At 41.9% G+C, this 23,109-nt stretch overlaps 1 protein-coding gene across 7 annotated transcripts in view; it reads right to left on the minus strand.

Moving 5' to 3' along the window:
- DLGAP1 (DLG associated protein 1) overlaps positions 1–23,109 on the minus strand; it is a 788,387-nt gene that overhangs the window by 132,071 nt on the left and 633,207 nt on the right. For all 7 annotated transcript variants that reach the window (XM_027526317.1, XM_027526318.1, XM_027526319.1 and 4 more), the window contains 2 exons: positions 19,610–19,787; positions 12,187–12,427 (listed from right to left, as the gene is read on the minus strand). In XM_027526317.1, coding sequence (XP_027382118.1) covers positions 12,187–12,427; positions 19,610–19,787 — 419 coding nt within the window. The remainder of the gene's footprint in view (positions 1–12,186; positions 12,428–19,609; positions 19,788–23,109) is intronic.

Here is a 23,109-nt window from a genome sequence, read left to right on the forward strand (position 1 = left end):
CTTTGCCAACAAAGGTCCGTCTAGTCAAGGTTATGGTTTTTCCTGTGGTCATGTATGGATGTGAGAGTTGGACTGTGAAGAAAGCTGAGCGCCGAAGAATTGATGCTTTTGAACTGTGGTGTTGGAGAAGACTCTTGAGAGTCCCTTGGACCGCAAGGAGATCCAACCAGTCCATTCTAAAGGAGATCAGTCCCGGGTGTTCTTTGGAAGGAATGATGCTAAAGCTGAAACTCCAATACTTTGGCCACCTCGTGCGAAGAGTTGACTCATTGGAAAAGAGTCTGATGCTGGGAGGGATTGGGGGCAGGAGGAGAAGGGGACGACAGAGGATGAGATGGCTGGATGGCATCACTGACTCGATGGATGTGAGTTTGAGTGAACTCCAGGAGTTGGTGATGGACAGGGAGGCCTGGCGTGCTGTGATTCATGGGGTTGCAAAGAGTTGGACACGACTGAGGGACTAAACTGAAGAATATTGTATGAAAAACAAGTTTAAGATTGGATTTTGAGAGAGAAAGGATGGCAACCCTACTCAGAAATTCCAGGTGAGCTTCTGTCTTCATATCACCTGATATTCCTCATCAGGGATACACTTCTAAGGTATAAAATGGGTTAAGCAAAGTTTATTTTAATAATATATCCCCTTGAGACCATAAAGCTGAAAAAATACTGTAGGGATTAAAAACTAATAAAATTCTGACAGGGTGTCGTATATTTTAGCATAATTTAGACTAGTTATTTTCTTCTGTAAGGTAAAGTAGAAGTTATTAGAATTAGTAGTCTTAATAATTGATAATTGATAGAAAACGGAAAAAAAGAGCAGCGGCATGAATGGACCTAGAGATTATGATACTAAATGAAGTAAAAAAAAGAAAGACAAATACCATGTTTCACTTACATGTGGAATCTAAAATATGGCACACATGAACTTACCTACAAAACAGAAACAGACTCAGAGAGGAGGCGCGCTGTTGCCAAGGGGGATATGGGGGGCGGGGGAAGGGGTGGACTGAGAGTTTGGGGTTAGTGGATACAAACTTGCATATAGAATGGATAAACAGCGAGGTCCTACTATATAGCACAAGCAACTATATCCAATCTCCTGGGATAAACTATAATGAAAAAGAATATAAAAAAAGAATGTATATACGTGTATAACCAAGTCACTTTGCCGTATAGCAGAATTAACATTGTAAATTATAGTTCAACTAAAAATGGCCAAAAAATGGGTAAGAGAGAAAAGTTATCTGTTGTGTGCTGGTGGAATTTACCTGTCAGTAGGATACCAGCAGATGGCAAAGAAAACTTTCAGTGTTAATAGTGACATGGCCATTGGTTTCTCATTACAATAAATATAAGGCTATTTCATATATAGTTGCTAATGTAGTAAATGATGGTGACTGCAGCCATGAAAGTAAAAGACGCTTACTCCTTGGAAGGAAAGTTATGACCAACCTAGATGGCATATTCAAAAGCAGAGACATTACTTTGCCAACAAAGGTCCGGCTAGTCAAGGCTATGGTTTTTCCAGTGGTCATGTATGGCTGTGAGAGTTGGACTGTGAAGAAAGCTGAGTGCTGAAGAATTGATGCTTTTGAACTGTGGTGTTGGAGAAGACTCTTGAGAGTCCCTTGGACTGCAAGGAAATCCAACTAGTCCATTTTAAAGGAGATCAGCCCTGGGTGTTCTTTGGAAGGACTTATGCTAAAGCTGAAACTCCAGTACTTTGGCCACCTCGTGCGAAGAGTTGACTCATTGGAAAAGACTCTGATGCTGGGAGGGATTGGGGGCAGGAGGAGAAGGGGATGACAGGATGAGATGGCTGGATGGCATCACCGACTCGATGGACATGAGTCTGAGTGAACTCCGGGAGTTGGTGATGGACAGGGAGGCCTGGCGTGCTGCAGTTCATGGGGTCGCAAAGAGTTGGACACAACTGAGCGACTGAACTGAACTGAAATGAATGTAGTAAAATCATGGTACTATTCATCTTGGTCTTCTCTTTTTAAATAAGGACACTTGGCAACAGTAAAGGGTCATCCTAAACGCTTGACAGAAAGTCAATTGCAGGAGGAACAGAGACACAAACCCTTGGCTGGAGCTGTGAAGGCATGTCCAAGTGCCAGCATTAATCACACGTATGGTTTTCAGTTGCTACTAGTTTGCTGTATTTGTTAAAGTTCAATATGAATTGGATCAGACAACATCGAACTTTGAAGAATTTTAAAAATGTCTGTTTATTCCATTATAAAACATGAGTCTATGGAGGTATCAGGAAGATTAAAAAGTGAATTTTTAGGTTCCGTATTGTCATTAATTTTGGGGGAGAAATTTCCCATATAACAAATATTCACAGGAAAAGAGTCTGATTTTCTAATGTGTGTTTTCTGATTGATCTTGGTAACTGGGTTGTGAATACTCAACCCAGCCAAGAGACCAGTGAGATCAGGAGTAAATAATTGTAGTATTTTTTTTACTTAGTCCAAGGCAGAGACCAACGATGACTTCATCAACCACAACACAAAACCTACCAGCTGCTTTCTTTCCACATGAGTAGGTAAAGATTCCTTTTCCCATTCAGTGCTTTCTGACAGCACTGTAACTAGATCAAGGGGTTATATTTGATCTTTTAAATCCATCATAATGTCAAAATGACAAAGTGTAATATGAAATTTTAAACCCAAGGAGTATTTTAGTTTTTGAGGTTTTGTCTCTATTCATTGTCATTTCTCTCTCTTTTTTTTTTTTACATCTTTAATTTCACTTTAGATATTGCAGGGTTAGACAAACCAGCATGAAACATGGTGTTGCTAATATGTGATTAAAACATTTCTTTTCAAGAGGGGTTTTCAGAAAATTTTATGGAAAACACAGGTTTCAAACATGGCAGGAACTAAATGAATATTTGTGGGAAGAAAAATGAATTAAAAGAGTTTTTGGGCATCTCATTCTGTAGACAAATTTGTATTAAATTAGTTCAGGGTATACTATATTTTACTAAGCACTTATTGATGAGTAAAGAGAATTTAAGTGTGGACTTCCCTGGTGGTCCAGTGGTTAAGGCTCTGTGCTTTCAATGCAGGGGGCAAGGGTTCAATCCCTGGTCAGGGAACTAAGATCCCATATGCCATGCACTGTGGCCAATAAATAAATTCCAAGTTCTTAGTCATTCTACTGTATCTTTAAAAAAAATAAAGAGAATTTAAGAGCCTGCTCTGTCACTTACTAACTTGGTCAAGCTGTTTAAACTTGCTAATAAGCCTTAATATTTTTTCCTGTATTGTGAAAACAATGATATCATATCCTGTACATGTCACAGACTACTCGTGAGGATTACATGAAATAATCTCCACAGCTGGTTCATAGTGCTTGCCAAGGAGTAAATGCTTCACGATTAGCCATTATCATCATTATTAAACTAAAACAGATTGAGAGATTTAAAATCAAAGCCAACAGAGAGACTTTATGTGCATTGTACACAGTGCTTCCTTATTAATGGTCTTGTTTGAACCTCACAACAACCCTCAAGGCTGGAAGACACTGGAACTCCATCACTACTAGCCCTGTGATAACCCCTCAGGTGGGCAAAGGCATATTAGCAGGCTGTTTATGGAGCATGATACCTCCAGGCCTGGCACACTGGTCCTGAGAGGTGATTTAAAAAATATATATATATTTTATTAAAATATAGCTGATTTACAATGTTGTGTTAGTTACAATGTTGTGTATAGCAAAGAGATTCATTTATACACATATCTACATTCGTTTTCATATTCTTTTCCATTCTGGCGTATCACAGGATATGAACATAGTTCCCTGTGCTATAGAGTAGGACCTTTGTTTTTTATCCGTTCTCTATAATAGTTGGCATCCGCTAACCCCAAACTCCCAGATCCCTTTCCTACCCTCTCCCCCTTGGCAACCACAGTTTGTTCTCTATGTCTGTGAGTCTGTTTCTATTTTGTAGATAAATTCATTTGTGTCATAGTTTAGATTCCACATATAAATGATACCATATGGTGTTTGTCTTTCTCTTTCTTACTTCACTTAATAAAATGATAATCTCTAGGTTCATCCATGTTGCTGCGAATGGCATTATTTCATTCTTTTTTATGGCTGAGCAGTATTCTATGGTGCGTGTATACATACTACATCTTCTTTATCCTCTGTTGATGGGTATTTAAGTGGCTTCCATGTTTTGGATATTGTGAGGGGTGCTGCTATGAACACAGGGGTGCATGTAACTTTGGAATCATAGTTTTCTCCACATATACGCCCAGGAGTGGGATTGCAGGATCGTATGGGAGCTCTGTCTTTAGTTTTTGAGGAACTTCTATGCTGTTCTCCATAGTGGCTGTACCAGTTTACATGCCCACCAACAGTGTAAGAGGGTTGCCTTTCCTCCACACCCCTTAGAGGTGATTTATGTGATAAAACTGCTGGAGGAGACAGACCCTCTGTCTTCTTCAGTGTTGATAGGACTTCTGTATGTTATGACTTCATGATATTTCTATTTAGAGTACAAAAGAATGCCACCTTGAGGGCCCCAAAGTAGAAATGTTATAACCAAAGTCTTCCTAGAATCATCACAGTCCGTTTTCTCAGATATTAAAAAACAGAGAAGTTTCCTCACAAAAGGCATAGTTTTTTCTACAAATCTGGCTCTTTTTTTCTGGTCTAATCCTCCTAAGATGGGAGGAAGTGGATGTCTCCAGTCCTACATGGATATTTGGGGAAATTCAAGGAAGGGAGCCTCATAAGCAGAGGGACAAGAAACCAGTCCAGGCAAGATCTGAAATTTATTGCTTGATCTTATCTCGAGTAGAAAAGAAAGGTTCTTTGTTTAAAAAAAAACTTCTGGCCTATATCTGTCCTTTGGACTTCTGAACCTTTCCTTCATTGCTTTATAAAAACAACCTGTTAATTAACTTCGTGCCTGTTCGAAAGAAGTGAACTTCCTCTGAACTCTAAGGATTCTTGGTGAATTTGTAGAGCTGGGGCTCAAACAAGCAAAGGGTGATGGCTGGCTGACCTCGTGTTTTATTCTGATTTTGCTTCCAGCTAGAGGCCCACCACTCTGGGTCTTAGTTTTCCTACCTTAAAATGAGTTCTGTGGATGAGATCAGTGGTGATAACCTTTTTCAGTAAAAGGCCAGAGAGCAAATATTTTTGACTTTCTGGACCATATGGTCTTCAGCAACTACTCAGTTCTGCTGTGAAAGGGTAAAAGCAGGCACAGATAATATGTAAACAAAGGAGTGTGACTTTATGTTCATAAACTTTATTTATAAAAATAGGAAGCAGGTTAGATTTGGCCCCTAGGTTGTGGTTTGCAGACCTGTGGACTGGATGATGTAGAATTTTCTTCTATTGCTAATATTTTATGATTCAACCTGTTTTAATAGCAATACTATTTCCCTGGGAAAGTCACCTTGATTATGCAAACATCTGTTGAATATGGAGTTTGTGAGGTAGTTAAGTATTTTTCTGCTGGTCACTGCAGTGTTCCTGGAGAAGGAAATGGCAACCCACTCCAGTATTCTTGCCTTGAGAATTCCGTGGACAAAGGAGCCTGGCAGGCTACAGTCCATGGGGTCGCAAAGAGTCAGTGAGCAACTCTCCCTCGTACTCATTGCAGCATTATTCACAATGACCCAATATGGAAACAATCTAAGTGTCCATGGATGGATGGATGGATGAAGATGGAGTATACAGGTCCACAATGAAGCAGTTTTTAATTTTTTAAATTAAAAACCCTTTTTATTTTATATTGTAGTACAGCTGATTAACAATGCTGTGATAGTTTCAGGCGCACAGCATAGTGACTCAGTCATATACACACATGTATCCCTTCTGCCCCAACCCCCCCAACCCCCATCTGGGCTGCCACATAACACTGAGCAGAGTTCCCTCTGCTATACAGTAGGTCCTTGTTGGTGATCCATTTTAAATACAGCAGTGTGTACATAACCTTCCCAAACTCCCTAACTATCCCTTCCCCCCACCCTTCCCTCTATCCTTCCCCTCAGCCACCATAAATCCATCCTCTCAGTCTGTAAGTCTGTTTCTGCTTTGTAAGTCTATTTGATACCGGATGGAATATTATTCAGTCATGAAAAGGAAGAAATCTTGTCATTTGTGACAACATGGGTGGACCTTGAGGGTATTAAGTTAAATGAAATAAGTCAGAGAAAGGCAAATACTGCAGGATCTCACATATATATGGAATCTAGAAAAGCTGAGGCAGAGAATACACTGGTGGTTCCTGGGGGCTGGAGGGTGGGGGAAAGGCAGAGATGGTGATCTAAGGAACAAACTGCCAATTAGAAGATGAATAAGTTCTGGAGATTAATGTACAGCATCATGATTATAGTCAACAAGACTGTGTTGCATTCAAAGTTGCTAGGAGAATAGATCTTAAATGTTCTCACCACCAAAAAGAAATTATAATTATGTGAAGTCATGAAGGTGTTAGCTAACACTGTGGTGGTCACCATGTAGCAATACATTCATGTATCAAATCAACTCATCGTACACCCTAAATGTATACAATGTGGTATCTTTGTCTGGTTTTGGTATCAGGGTGATGGTGACCTCAGAATGAGTTTGGGAGTGTTCCTTCCTCTGCAGTTTTTAAAAACAGTTTCAGAAGGCTAGGTGTTAACTCTTCTCTAAGATCATGGCATCCAGTCCCATCACTTCATGGGAAATAGATGGGGAAACAGTGGAAACAGTGTCAGACTTTATTTTTGGGGGGCTCCAAAATCACTGCAGATGGTGACTGCAGCCATGAAATTAAAAGACGCTTACTCCTTGGAAGGAAAATTATGACCAACCTAGATAGCATATTCAAAAGCAGAGACATTACTTTGCCAACAAAGGTCCGGCTAGTCAAGGCTATGGTTTTTCCTGTGGTCATGTATGGATGTGAGAGTTGGACTGTGAAGAAGGCTGAGCGCTGAAGAATTGATGCTTTTGAATTGTGGTGTTGGAGAAGACTCTTGAGAGTCCCTTGGACTGCAAGGAGATCCAACTAGTCCATTCTGAAGGAGATCAGCCCTGGGATTTCTTTGGAAGGAATGATGCTAAAGCTGAAGCTCCAGTACTTTGGCCACCTCATGTGAAGAGTTAACTCATTGGAAAAGACTCTGATGCTGGGAGGGATTGGGGGCAGGAGGAGAAGGGGACGACAGAGGATGAGATGGCTGGATGGCATCACTGACTCGATGGACGTGAGTCTGGGTGAACTCCGGGAGTTGGTGATGGACAGGGAGGCCTGGTGTGCTGCAATTCATGGGGTCCCAAAGAGTCGGACACGACTGAGCGACTGAACTGAACTGAACTGAAACGTTTGATAGAACTCTCCTGTGAAGCCATCTGGTTCTGGACTTTTGTTTGCTGTGAGTTTTTAAATCACAGTTTCTTAAACTTACACAATGTAATATGTCAATGATACCAGAGTAAAACAAGTATTTTTCTGCATCTTCTCTTATTTTTCTTTCTCCATTATTGAGTGCCTACCATGTGTATTATAAATATAAATTACTACCTTAATGTCATTTTGCTCAAGATCTTGTGTGTTTAGGGTTTGTTGTTGGGGGTGGGTGTGTGGGGAGCAGGCTGTACGGAGGGTAGGATGAGGGAAGGTAGGTTCAGTGTGGTTTTCTGTATGGGATGGCTGACCAGGTGTGATGACCCAAACCTGTGAGAACTCCCAGAAGTTAGCCCTGACCTCAGGTGCTCTAAAGGGTAACTGCTTCTGTATATGGAGCTGGGAGAGTGTGTGAGGTTAAGATTATGGAAAAGCATGTCTCTGTTTAAAGGAGAATGTGACTGCTCTTGTTGGAAAAATCAAACTGGAAATATGTGTTGTGATCACTGTGGCCCCAAGCCACACTCACAAGGGCAAGCTGTGTTGAACTCCCTGCTTGAGGACCCTGGCTGTTTGCCCAGGAGGATGCTCTGTCCTGGACCCTTGCTGCCCTTCTTGGGGGCGCCATGAAGGACAGGAGACCAGTTCAACCCCATTCATTTTTAAGAGCTTCCCCTAATGAAAAGAATATAGCACACCAGCCAAATATCAGGAGCAACAGTGTGGCACATGCTTACTCTTCATAAAGTCACATTATTGTTACATAAGTCTTTCTTGAAACTCTTGTAATGTACCAAAGGAAATATCTTAAAAGACCAGAGAATCATGTATCATGATAGCTTGCCTATTTTTGTGAAAGAGTATTATTTTAACTCAAATATTATATTGGCTTTAAAAATAATAAAAAGCAGTAAGTGTTTATTTAAAACATCTCCCTCTGTCTAGGAGGGAGATGTTTTAAATAAACACTTACTGCTTTTATTATTATTATCCTCTGTCTACACCCACTGACCCTCCGGCTTCTGTGTGCTGCGTCACCACTGCAAAGGACATATTTTGTGTCCTTTCTGACCACGTGTGTGTGTGTGTATCTGCATGAGCATGTCCATCGATGATGATGCACTGTTCATGCTTATCCAGATTCTTGTGTCACCAGATTGAAGTCTGTCTAGCTGCAACGTGGCAATGCTTTCGATAGATCTTGAACGCTTAGCATAGGAAGTAAAAAGAAATCTCATCCTTAAACACATCCAATTGCATTTGTATATTTCACAGAAGGCCAGCTGAATCCAGTTCCCCGAAGTGGAGGTTTGGGTCTATTTCTAGCACCAAGTTCTACTTTTACCTAAAGTACTCAGACGATTGAGGTAATGGTGTTTGTTTTCCCACAGTCATGAGGCTAACTGATCACTTAAAAATTTTACTTTCCTAGTGTTAGTTTCTCAGGCATGTCTGATTCTTTTCGACCCCATGGACTATAGCCCACTGTGCTCCACTGTCCATAGGATTCTCCAGGCAAGAATTCTGGCGTGGGTAGCCATTCCCTTCTCCAGAGGATCTTCCTGACCCAGGGATCAAACCCAGGTCTCCCGCATTTTGGGCAGATTCTTTATCATCTAAGCTACCAAGGAACAGTACCTCTAATCCTCACCAAATAGTCCAATGGTGCAATGATTATATAGGAACTTACTTGAATCTCTTAGGTGGAGAGATATCTGAGTGCTTGAAGCAGATAATAAAGGGAGATAATATAGGACTCTATCATAGTTAGATAAACCAAAATGTCAATTAACCAAAAGAAACATAACTATACATCACTCCCCAACTCAGTTCCTAGTTGGCTCTGAGTCTCCATTAATCCCTGGTCATATCACCAGGGGCTCCTTAGGGCCCCTTGGAGCCGAGCCCATCTTCCTGACTCTCCCACATGGCAGCAGACATTTCTGTGGACCTTTCTAGGTGGTTTCTTTTTGCTCATATGAGGAATGGACAACACTGGAGGAGAAAAGCTTAATAGTCTAGTTTGCTAAACATCTGAACCATTTAAAATGGGCTGACAAAAATCAAAGACAGAATGTGGATTGTTGTGGGGGGAAGTTAATAGCTATTAACTGCAGTTGACAAAAATGAATTGTTTTTCAGACAAAGGGAAGTTTAGGACATTTAAAATCTATTGTAAATGTCCAAGAATAATGAGCAAAGGCGAAATCTATGTCACATCCTACTGAACACAGATGTAAACCTGACCTTTGTGCACAAGGGAAATGGTTAAAATTAGAGCAAAGTCATTTCCTGATTAACACAGATGAGTGCGTGCTTTCAAAAACTAGTAGGTCCTATGAGAAGGCAGATTTTCTATGGAAGGAAACCAGTAGAAGAAAACATATTAATAATAGCACTGACATCATCATGACAGAGAGAAGGAAAATTCTGTGTATATGTGTGTGTGTGTGAGAGAGAGAGACAGAAGAGGGGTAAGAAGGAGATACAGGAAGTATGACAGAAGTAGAATTAAGGGCACAGAACCTTATTATATCCTAAAATGACTTTTTTTTTAAAGAACAAATCCATGGTATAGATAAGCTTTGAAAAGTGATATTAGAATTCTAAAGGCTTTACTTAGAATCTATAATAACATTTAGTTCTTAAACTGTTTGCTTGTTTTTCTATGACTGTAAGGATGATATAATGTTGACTTGGATGACGAAGGGTGACGTCACCAGCTGTCCTGTACACAAATCTGGTATTTTGTGCTTCACCATTCCCCATGACAAGTTCCATCTTCCTGCCCCTAAGCCCCTGCAGCTGCAGCCAAGCCTGGAGTCTCGCCGCCCTGACGGGGCCCAGGACTTAGGACAAGGCTCCTAGAGCCCAAGGTGGAGCGGATGTTGTCAGCTCTGTGGGGTTTTCGTTGACTGCTCCCTGTTTTTGGCTGTTCTCCCACACAGGGCCTCTGGCTAAAGCCTCTCCAATTCTAAATTGAACAACACAAGACACCCTCACCCCAGGCCCCCTTCACCTCCTTCTCTGATAGGCTTGTCAGATTTAGCAAACACTACAGATGTCACAGATAATTCTGTAGTGTAAGTAGGTCCCATGAAAGATTTGGGATATACTGACACTACAAAATGATTCATTATTGATCTGAAATTCACATGTAACTGGCAACTTGGATTTTACCTAGTGACCTTATTATCTGAACTCTGGAAACCCTCAGCATACCTGGGAAGGGTCTTAGAAAGGTCAGAATAGGGTATTTGGGGCGGGGTGTTCCCTTTTCCTTCCCTCGGCCCTTCTGGGCAAGGATCTGAATTTTGCATATTTAAGGAGCAATTGCAGCACAGGAGAGTAGCTGGTGAGTGATGAATCTGCTGTACAGAGAACAGATCAGACAGGGCTGGGGGGAGGTGGGTGGGGACGGGGCGGGGAAACAGGGAAACACCAAAGACGAAACTAGAGACACAGCCACACCTTCAAGCTACACTTATTGCACAGATGTAAACATGCACATTCATGCCCGTGAATGAATTTAAAAATGTGTTCATTTCCTGAACCAACTTTATTTAACTTATTAACCTCGTCTGTGGCTGTTTGTGCAGAATCTCCTAGTGAGCAAAAACGCACACCTTCTGTCTCTGGTGGGAATCGGCCACCCAGGGCCAGAGGTGCTGGGATACAGTGGGTCAGCTGAGCCACGGTCTAGAAGCATCTCTTCCCTAATCCTGAGATCCTAATTTGCCTTGGTCCAGAAGGAAGACCTGTTGTTTAACCTTTAATGGCTTTCTTGCAAGTAAGATGAGAACCTATTAGTTCCCAAGCCAGCGAAAGTTCTAAGCTGAATGATAATTGCTGACATTTGAGGCACCTAGAATGAAAACTGAATAGTTTAGCATAGATTTTTCCTTCTAATTAATTCATCATTTATCTTGACTCGATGTGATGATCTTTTTTATCGAACTAGTCTTTATTGGAGTAATGCTAAATTCTACCAAAGTTAAGACTAGTTACAATGGAGAGGATTTTCTTCTTGGACCCAAATGTTATTTTTTAAAAAAGCACCCTGAAACCCTCCAAAACAATACATTCACTGTCACACACAATCCGTGGCTATATTCCTATATAGGTCCAGTGTCATGGAAACCAGCTAAGCTCTTCTGTGCCTCTCTGATGAAAATCTGATCAAAAGACAGTGTAGTGGCATAAATCCAAACTCAGTTTAGAGTGCAAAGGAGGTGCTGGGTGCGTATAGATAGTCAGGAGGTCTAAAATAAAATGAAATAAATCTGCCTTTGGGTATAATAAAAGAAAACATAAGTTGTGCAGTCAGTGTTACTGCATCATCCACTTCTTACTGTCTCACAATGATAGTTCAGGTCTTTCGGGAGAGTCATTTTGTGTATATCTTGGGATTTTAAAAGCTTTCCAGCTCTGCGATGCTCAACAATCAGGGTGTCTGATTCGTGGAGAGGGTCATAGCCCTGAACGGGAGGGTCTGCTGATGGAGCGCAGGAGTTGGGTGGGATGAGAGCACTGGCCCTAGGATGCTGTGTGGGCACCTTGGGAACATCTCCCCCTGTGCTGTCTCCCTTGGTCCCCGAGTTGCAGTTTCCTCTGGTGATTCCGGAGACGCAGATGGAGTTAGAAGGGGGTGCGTGACTGTGGCCGGAGGCTGGGATGCCTCGCGGGGAGTGGGTGGGGTCTGGTGACCAGAGACTGTGTGACACCCGCGAGAGGACCACGTGCAGTGTCTGGGGACAGTTGAGGCGCCGCCCGGGCGGCGGGGGTGGTGCGCGGGGCTGGCTCTGCACACTCACCCGTGCTGCTTTGGATGGTCCTCACGGTGGTGGTGGTGCGCGGCGGGGAGGAGGACCGCAGCGACACGCACTCGTCGTCCTGCGAACAGCCCTTCTCGATGGCTCTCACATAGCTGTGGCTCCGCATGCGGAAGCAGCCAGGCATCGGCAGGTCCAGGGCTTCCACCGCCTGCGACTCCAGCTCGCTGAACACCGACTCGCACACCGACTCGAACTGCCCGTTCACCTCCATCTCGCTCACCTGCAGGGCCAGGTGGGACGTTAGCAACAGCTCTTCCCGGGGAGAAGCCAACTCGCCCTCTGAGCATCTCCAAACCGCATCCCCGAGAGGAACGCCCCATCAGATAGCATTAAATTCGAACGTATTTTTAGCTCCTCAGCAAAGAGATCAAACCAGTCAACCCTAAAGGAAATTAACCCTGAATATTCACTGGAAGGACTGATGAAGCTTCCATACTTGGCCATCCGATGAGAAGAGCTGACTCATTGGAAGACTCTGATGCTGGGAAAGACTGAGGGCAGGAGTAGAAGGGGACAACAGAGGATGAGATGGTTGGATGGCATCACTGACTCCATGGACATGAGTTTGAGTAAGCTCTGGGAGTTGGTGATGGCCAGGGAAGCCTGGCGTGCTGCAGTCCATGGGGTCACAAACAGACACACCTGAGCCATTGAACAGCAGCATCCTTGCAGACTAATGGGGTGGTATCTAGCTTACAGTCAGTTAAATTCTAAAGAAAGAGAACTTTGTTTTTAGAATGCAAGGAAGCATGGTGTTGGGAAATCATTCCTCCAGCTCATGCTGAAGTGTTAATTTTCCTTTATCCCTTCTCCAGCAGATATAAATGCAAACCTAGGGGCCACTGTTACAGCCCACGGTCAGAGTTCATGTACTTCAATGGGGCAATTTTTGGCACAAACGTTTTAGAAGCTAGTATTTTTATTGTGCCTTTGGAAGTGATTAGTTCGTCAAATAATTTGTGTCGACTGGAGTGTAATTTAGTGCAAAGTCTAGAAACAGGCCCTATATTTTCTGGCAAGATATATATATTCTGCACAAAAATAGGTCAATCCAGATATGTCAGTCTTGAAAGACACTATTATTGAGATTTTCAAACTGTATCAGTCAGTTCAGTTCAGTCGCTCAGTCGTGTCCGACTCTTTGCAACCCCATGAATCGCAGCACGCCAGGCATCCCTGTCCATCATCAACTCCCGGAGTTTACTCAGACTCACGTCCATCGAGTCAGTGATGCCATCCAGCCATCTCATCCTCTGTAGTCTCCTTCTCCTCCTGCCCCCAATCCCTCCCAGCATCAGAGTCTTTTCCAATGAGTCAACTCTTCGCATGAGGTGGCCAAAGTACTGGAATTTCAGCTTCAGCATCATTCCCTCCAAAGAAATCCCAGGGCTGATCTCCTTCAGAATGGACTGATTGGATCTCCTTGCTATCTAAAAAAGGTTCACTCTTCTCAATAAAAAGCTGATATGGTCCACAAATTGTTTTTAAAATCTTCCAAATAAATTGTTCCCCCTTTTGAGGAATCGGTGTTTATTAACTTATATTCCTCTGTATATAACTTACCCTGGATTTGAACACCACATTAAAAAAAAAAAGCCAGACCAGGTTGTTTAATCGCTTAGTTGTGTGCAACTCTCTTGCCACCCAACAGACTGTAGGCCTAGTTTTACAAATGACTACGTTTTTTCATACAAAAAGGTGATTCTTTATCCAGCCTAGACACACATATAGGTCAAGTGGTTGTAGATGGCTTATAAAAACAAAGAGCGAGCCCCCAACTCAGCCCCAATTTTTCCTCCCCAGAAGAACCATTTTCAATTCTTCCAGGTGAATCTTAACTGTATTTGCATCCATATTGCCAGACACATGCTTATGTGAATCTCCTGATATGTTCAGAGACCTCTGATAACCTCTTGGTTTCCTTCCTGCCCTTGAAACATCTGTCTGGGTGCCTCCTACTACATGCAATCTATGGCTGCTAAGCCCACTGCTGTGCTGGGATCTCCCTTCCCCATCATTCTGGGGGTGCCTTTCATTATCCAACTTGTGGTGGTGCCCCAGTTCCCCTTTCCTTGTTTTATTCCCTCTTTTCAGTGGAGCACATCTTCTAGTGCTTTCTTGGGAAGGCAGCCCCCTTCACATTGTTGGCAATATCTGTACCACCTCCACCGTTAAGGGAGAGCATGCTTGCATTTAGAGTTTTAGCTGCATCCCTCCTCCTCTCAGGTATTTCTCGGCTTCTCTCCTTGTCTCTTAGCCTCCATGTGTGCTAGAGACTGAGAAAACAGATGTCTTTCTCACCTCTGAGCCTTTCTGTGTGTGCTGGTTTGCCCCATCCCTTCTGGAAGCTTTTTAGGATTTTTTTTTTTTTTTGGTCCTGAGTGATCTAATGTTTCACCATGGCATTCATTCCCTGTAGGGATCTTTGTCCATTCATTATACTAGGTACTAGGTGGGCCCTCCCAACCTGCAGATTCATATCTTTCAGTTCTGGGACCATTTCTGGGACCATCATTTCATTAGTAATTGCCTTTCTTTTGTTTCACTGCTCAGATTTTAAATTCATTTGGATTTATTTTTTTATCTGGTTTAATGCCGTGAGTGGGACTATAGAGAAGGCTGAGTGCTGAAGAATTGATGCTTTCAAACTGTGGTGTTTGATAAGACTCTTGAGAGTCTGTTGGACAGCAAGGAAATCAAACCAGTCAATTCTAAAGGAAATCAATCCTGAATATTCATTGGAAGGACTGGTGCTGAAGCTGAAGCTCCAATCCTTTGGCCACCTGATGCAAAGAGCTGACTCACTGGAAAAGAACCTGATGCTGGGAATGACTGAAGGCAGGAGGAGAAGGGAACGACAGAGGATGAAGTGGTTGGATGGTATTACTGACTCAATGGACATAAGTCTGAGCAAATTCCAGGAGATAGTGAAGGACAGGGAAGCTTGGCATGCTGCAGTTCATGGGGTCGCAAAGAACTGGACACGACTTAGCAATTGAACAACAATGCTGCTTCTACTATATCATGGCAATTCACTTCTATTCTCTGAGCCTCACTTTTCTCATCTGTAAAATGGGTATAATAATACCTACCTCACAGGGATGCTTTTAAGGAGAAAAATAAAATATACAAGTGAACATTACTAGGCACATAGTAGGCATTCCATAAGTACTAGATATTATTTTATATTCTCTGAGGTTCATAAATTAAAAAATGATCTTTCTTATGCATGTGTGCATGTCTGTAGCCCGCCAGGCTCCTCTGTCCATGGGATTCTTCAGGCAAGAATACTAGAGTGGGTTGCTATTTCCTTCTCCAGGGGATCTTCTAGATCCACAGATCGAACCCACGTCTCCTGCGTTGGCAGGCACATTCTTTACCACTGAGCTACCTGGGAAGCCAATCTTTCTTACAGTTGATATGAAATTAATGAGATAATACGCAAAGCTTATAGCATATGTCAGGTAAGTGATATATAGTAACTATTCCATTCTTCTCATTTCCATTATTACTACCACTATTATTGGCAATATCATTGCCACTAATACCCCAATTCCAGCAGATATTGAAGAAACTTACGAGTTAGGAGTCAGGACACCTAGGTGTTCTAGGTTCTGTCACTGGCTAGCTGTGTGCTCAAAAATGCTTAAGTCATCTCAGTTTACATTTCTGGTACAAATACAATGAAGGGATAGTTTACGTCAAAAGTCACCACTAACCTGCTGGTATTACCATCAAGTACAATAACTGCCCTATCACATTTACATTTTTAAAATGGTGTACAAACCCAAACATCACTGGACAAAATATATCTGTGGGCATCTAGTTTATCATTCTAGGTGAAGATGTTTGATTTGGACTTGAAATAAATTGAGAAGTAAATTGGGCTAATTTGGAAATGAGAGTTATTATGCCAAATATTTTTTAAAATGTGACGTTCTCAAATTCTTCTCAAGTCTTACTTTAAAAGCCCCCATTTTTTAGATGTGTATATAGAAAAAAAAAGTAGAAAGGGAATAAACATATAAAAAGATGTTTGTTTCTCCTCATAATCCAAGCGCAATCTGTTTTTAGGGATATTTTATTTCTGTAAGGTATGAATGGCGGAAACAATTTAGTTATTCTATACCAATTTCTTACAGCATTTTACTTTGATCTTTCTAGGAGCCTTTGATGAATAATATATCAGGTTTTAAGAAGGAATAGGATATAGTGCACTTAAATTCTATACTATTAGAGCTGCTACTGAAGATCTAGAAGAGAGATATCTCCAGCACCACAACCACCAACTACTTGTTGAAAAGCCTAGAATATATGTAGTGGGATTACTTAGAAGAAGAAATCATTCCCTTTGAATAATGACAATGCTAGGATGGTGACAGAAAATTTGAAATCATCCTTCCTGATACTCTGTTCTTTGAAAAATGAATATGATACTAGAAAAATGGTGTGTCATTAGGAATCCATTTAGGGTGGCTCTGCTTCCTGTATTTTACTTCAGGCGAAATGATCACACCACTGAATTGCAGACTTGACCCCCACCACCCTGGATCAGGGCCCAGATGTGCCTCTTCAGTGATTTGTCGACATTGTACTAAGTTGTCACCAGAAAGTGACACTGTCTCAAGGGAGGTCAGATCTGTGGCGCAGGGACTAAAAGCAGGCAGCTGCATGAGTGTGCGTCCTGATGAGGAAGCTCTCCTGCTTTAACCATGTGAAGTTATGACAGCAGTGGGTGTGTATAAACATTTCCAGCAAAATATTCTAATCCCATGGATGTATTCTTCAGGTGTGACACTGGAGAGTTATAGACTCTTTTACAATTCTGGAAGGCTATGTGACCACGAGCTTGTCCAGAATAAAGATCAGTTTAAAGAAGTTTTAAAAATTTATTGTTTATATTGAAAAAAAGTAAGAACAAAGCAAAGTTCAAGTTTCACCAAACGAGACACCAAATATTTACCTAAGAGTTGGGATAGTGAGCCTCACTGGACAGCGGTAGCTGGCACAAATAGATATGTGTACTCTTGGAGATTTCTTTAAGGAAATGTACAGCGGGCAAACATTGGAATCCAATATGCCAACTTTTCCTGACTTCCACCCTACCCTGACATTGGAGCCTTGCTGCCTTTGCTTTTCAAGGATACATTTTAGCAGGAAGCTCTATTTTGATGGTGGGGACAAAATGAGAGGTGTGATCCTATTTCAAGGTCTTACTCTGATAGATCAGAGACACTTCAGGGTTTAGCCTACCATTCAACACCACCGCCTTAGCATCTTCACCGCTATCACCATCGTTAGCCTCATCTCTACCACCACCATCGTTACCACCACCCTCATCACACTCCTCAGCACCATCACCAGCACCATCTCCATCAACACTGTTGCTGCTATCAACAGCAGCAGCAGCACGACCATCACCACCACCGGTAATATTAATTCTCATCTTGGTGATCACAAAGTCTTTCAAACTAGCCTCTCTGCCTCTTCAGGCTCTTTCTCATTCTCTCCAATTTTCCTACAATTAAATTTTTTTTTGGGGGTGGTTGGATTAACTATCCTTCATCAAAGTTCTGATTGTCTGTTTTGCCTGCATAAAAGCTGAAGTTTTAATTAATCTTCAGTCAGTCTCCCTCCTAATGAATAAGGTCCAGTCCCCTGGCCCTGCATGGAAGGCTGTGCACGAAAGATGCCTCTAAGACAAAATTCAGAACAGATTGCCCACTGCTGTGGCTACAAGTATTCTGAACTCCAACCACACACTATTGCTTGCATATGCTTTGGGGCTTCCAATGTGGTGCTAGCGGTAACTGCTTTAGGCCAGCATTTTTCAAAGTTCAGATATATACTACTTTAATAAATACTTCTTTATTAATACATTATTTATTAGAATCACCTGGAATATCTGTTAAAATGTACATTCCTAGACCCCATGCCTAGAAGCACTCTCTTTAGAATCCTGGGCACTGAACACTTTTTTTTTTTTTTTATTCTCTTGGGTATCTTTTTGACAATTTCATGACCACAAAGTCCCATTTAACTTTTGGTTACTTACATATCTTACAGGGTGTTTATAAGGATTAATATTATGAACATATAAAGCAGTTGGCACAGTGCCTGACCCAGTAAAGTTGGCTCTTATGGCCAATTCTTGTCCTGCCTATCTCAGTGTTTTTCTGGTGTTCAAGTAAATAACATTTGTTATTTATTTTTTGGTATAATCTCCATTAAACTATAAACTTTGGGGGAGCAGGAATGAGGCATTATTCACCACTGAATAACTTGCAGAATCTAGCCCAGTGTTTTGCTCAATAATATTAGCTGAGTTAATAGTATAGTGCTTTTTAAAATAATTAATTAATTTTTGTCTGCCCTGGGTCTTCGTTGCTGTTCACGGATTTCAGCAAGTGGGGGCTGCTCTCTAGTTGCCGTGCTTGGGCTTCTCATTGTGGTGGCTTCTCTTGCGGAGCACAGACTCTAGGTACTTGAGTTTCAGTAGTTGCGGCTCTTGGGCTCAGTAGTCTGGGCGCATGGGCTTAGTTGCCCTTCAACCAGGGATTGAACCCGTGTCCCCTGCATTGGCAGGTGGATTCTTAACCCTGGACCACCAAGGAAGTCCCAAGTATGGTGCTTATTTAAAAAAAACTGTGATAAAAATTAAATTTAGAACTCCTAAACATTATTTCCAAAAAACCCCAAAACATCCTTTTTTTGTCCTCCAGAAGCGGCGCCTCCTGCTCCTGGCCCCTGAAAGCTGCAGTGTCCACCCTCCAGGAGTCCTAGGTTTAACCCTCCCTTGGGTTGAGGCAGCCCTCCCATATGCTCTGGAGGCACTGAGAAGCTTTAGCTGAGTATTTCAGATGCAGTATTAAGTCAACTTTACTGAGTCTTCATCCCTAATTCTGGGTACCAGTTCTTAGAAGTAGACTTGTCTTACAACCAAGACACAATATTCACCTAGGACCCAGCTGGAATAAACAGATCACATCTCATTTCCCAACCTTTGTTCCTGTTTGATGACTTGCTTAATACTTTTAGGATTAGACACTGCCTAGGTTTTGCCAATGACGTCCACCCTGACCTTCCATCCTTCAAATGTCTTTGCAACTGAAGCCTCATCCATCAGCTCCTTAATGATAAATGTGCCGGTGCAGGCTGACTGCTAGAGAGTTTCCTCAAGGACTGCCCCCACGTGCTTTACCCCAGCTGCCCAAGGACCCCTCTGCTGCTGGTAGGACTGTTGGTCCCCAGCGCCGGCTGTGACCAGTCACAGGCAGCATTTAGACTGGGCCCCTGCCCGACCCACCAGCATCACTCGGGGGATGTCAGCCTCCTCGCGTCACACCCCCTGGGTTTCCCCAGCTCCCCCGTGCAGTTCAGTGCCCATGGCCGCGGGGCTCACCTGGCTGATGGTGCTCATGGCGCGCATGTAGCTCTCGTTCCTGGAGCGGAACTTCGGGGACGTGAGCAGTCCCGCAGGGTCAAGGCTGTCGAGGCTTCGGTTGATGGAGACCTCACTGACCGCCCTCAGGTAACTGTGACTCCGGATCTGGAGTTTGGGGGAGTGCTCATTGGAAATCCTGGAGGAGAACAACGGAGAGTATGCGTCGAGTCCTGTTCCACCGTGCAGCCGGGAGTAAGACAGGGCAAGTTCCGACTGCCATTGCCACCCTACATACTGGCTCGAGTAACACAGATGCCCTCCCGTGCATCCCCCGTGGGGTCTGGGAAGAAAGCTTTTGATGGGAAATCATTGAGAGCAATTATAATTCCTTCAGCCCATGAAATAATGTCCTCAATCACATTCTCCTAGACATCCTAGGGGGCATCGTGTAGCTGCCATGCCTGCCCTGGAATTCTTCCCGGTTGTAATTTGTGAGCTTTCCCTTTGTACTCATTTCTCTTCTATGCCATCTTCTATTTTATTTTTTATTGTGGTAAAAGTCACATAATATATAAAATGCACGATTCAACCATATTTAACTGTGCACTTCAGTGGCACTAAGTATATTCACATTGTTGGGCAACTCTCACCATCATCCGTCCCCGAATGTTTCACCTTCCTAAACTGAAACTCTGTCCCCAGTAAACACTAGCTCCCCATCCCCACTCCCTCCCTCCCCATCCCTTGATCCCCCCTCCCCTCTACAGCCGAAGCCCCTGGCATCTACCCTGGCATCTGACTATGAATTTGACTATTCTAGGTATCTCACATAAGTGGAAGCAAACAGTATTTGCACCTACTGTATACTGGAATGCACTTTTAAGGTTAGCTTAATATATGTCCTACAAACAAGATTGTCCTTTTTTTTTTGGATTTTCTACTAATGGCAAATGGCAAATGGGTGTCTGCCTATAACTCTATCAATATCTCTATCCATCTTTCTATCATCTGTTTAATCTTTTCTCATTTAGTTGAGACTTAACAGTGAACAAAACTTAAATTTTAGACGTTAACATGTGCACATCTCTAAATCTTGATATCCAAAGACAAGTCTTACATACATTATACCGTAAGACTATTTCCCAAGATGCATTTTAAAATTATAAAAGCAGAAATTGTACTTCTCAAAAAGCCAAGCTATCCAGAAGTGCACAGAGCAGAAAGTGGGTCTCCCCTTGTTCCTGCTCCAGAATTCCACTCCCCTGGAAGAACTACCCATAGCAACTTCCTGTATAGCCTTCCTTACCCTTTCTGTACACATAAAAACAATTGTTTTAGTAATTAAAATTTTTTTATTGAAATATAGCTGATTTACAATGTTGTGTTAGTTTTAGGTGTACAGCAAAGTGGTTTAGTTATATATTCTTCTTTATACACTATTACAAGATACTGAATATAGTTCCTTGTGCTATACAGTAGGACCTTGGTTTTTTTTTTAAATCTATTTTATACACAGCAGTTTGTATATTTTAATCCTAAACTCCTAATTTATCCCTCCTCCCCTCTTTCCCCTCTGGTAACCATAAGTTTGTTTTCTATGTCTGTGTTTTTTAAGTAATTTTTGAAGTTTGTTTTGTGTGGGATTCAGGGTGATTTTGTTTCTTTCGTTATTAAATTAAAAAAATTTGCTCTAATATTGTCTGCAATTTTAAAAGTTGATAAGGAGAAAGATGTAGGCCCAATAAGCTTCTATTATTTATAATTTTTCTGGAGATCATAGCTAATGAAATTGGAAACGAAAAAAGAAATAGAGAATATAAATATTCTGAAGAAAGAGAGAAACTTTGAGTATTTATAGATTATACAATTAATTCGCTAGAAGACAAAATCAACTGAAAACTTTTAGAACTAATAAGAGTGATTGCCCAAATAGTTACATACAGGGTAAAAACAGAGAAATCAATAGTTTTTCTATATACTGCTACCACCAAATAGAAATTTTAATTTAAAAATCCATTCAAAATGATAAACATAATAAGTAGAAGCTATGAAAAAGAGGTGCACCAGAAATTTTTGAAAAAGTAATAAAAATTTTTGAAAAAGTAATAAAACTTTATGCAAGGCTTAATAAGCAAGTCGTAAATAAAAACAATTTTCCTGGATGTGAAACTCAATATTGTAAAATTTTAGACTTCCTAAATTAATTTATAAATTTAATACTTGTTGTTCAGTTGCTAAGTGGTGTCCAACTCTTTGTGACCCCATGAACTGCAGCATGCCAGGCTCCTCTGTCATTTCCTATCTCCTCTGTCCTATCTTGAGGAGTTTGCTCAGACTCATGTCCATTCCCAACCCAGGGATCCAACCCAGGTCTCCTCCATTGCAGGCAGATTCTTGACCATCTGAGCACCAGGGAAGCCCCTGGTAAATTTAATACTAAAAGCTAAGGATTTGATTAGTGGCCACTTTTTGCAACTACACTGAAGGAGGGGCCAAATTAGAATAGATCTGGAATTTAGCATCAAAATCCTTGTGTATTTTACTAATACAAAAGAGAAACGGATTGTTCTAGCAGTGTTCCCGATGGATCCTAAAAGTAGCTGCCAAACATAAAAATACCTCTGCCAGATCAGGCAAGTATTTTGCATGCATTATGTGCCATTATGGAGATCCACCATGGAAAGGAAAGGAAAGTGAAGTCGCTCAGTCATGTCCGAGTTTTTGCGACCCCATGGACTGTAGCCTACCAGGCTTCTCTGTCCATGGGATTTTCCAGGCAATAGTACTGGAGTGCATTGCCATTTCCTTCTCCAGCGGATCTTCCCGACACAGGGATGGAACCCAGGTCTCCCGCATTGTAGACAGACGCTTTACTGTCTGAGCCACCATGGACCACTTTATAAATGCTCGTGCCAAAAATCCCCGTCAGAAAACAAATACACTGAAGAGTAAATTTTCCCATTGAGATCTCTTCTAGGGAAAGAGAGCCTTCGCTAGAAGCATTTACAGCCCAAAGTTCACTTCCACTAGAACCTGAGAGAAGACAAATGTGTTTCTTTGGCTATTTTGTAGCCTGACCCAGAGCAATGGTATTGCCAACATAAATGATGCTGCGCTTCCAAACAGTTATCAGGGCAGCATTGGGGGCAGCTGTTTCATAAATGGTCTATATTCAAAAGAAGAAGTGAAAAGCTCAGTGTTTTGAACAATGAGTGTGTGTCTGCTGGCTGAGATGGAGAAATGAGGCATCCTTGAAACAATCATTCACTCCGGCCACTCGTTATGAAATAAAGCATAATTCCAAACTGGAAAATCATTCAGAAGAGATCGAATAGTTCTACTTTGGTGAGTCATTCCTGATGAAACAACACCTACTTTAATGATACATGAAATATAAGGAAATGAGCTCTTTGATCTTGTCCACTTAGAGAGTAGAGCCCACAGCTCTCATCATAAAGGGTACGGTGCTCCTGAAGATGAAACACTCATGAAAGAAACACCAAAAGAGAATGAGTTGA

The sequence above is a fragment of the Bos indicus x Bos taurus genome, chromosome 24, assembly GCF_003369695.1.
Source record: "Bos indicus x Bos taurus breed Angus x Brahman F1 hybrid chromosome 24, Bos_hybrid_MaternalHap_v2.0, whole genome shotgun sequence".
Classification (NCBI taxonomy): domain Eukaryota; kingdom Metazoa; phylum Chordata; class Mammalia; order Artiodactyla; family Bovidae; genus Bos; species Bos indicus x Bos taurus.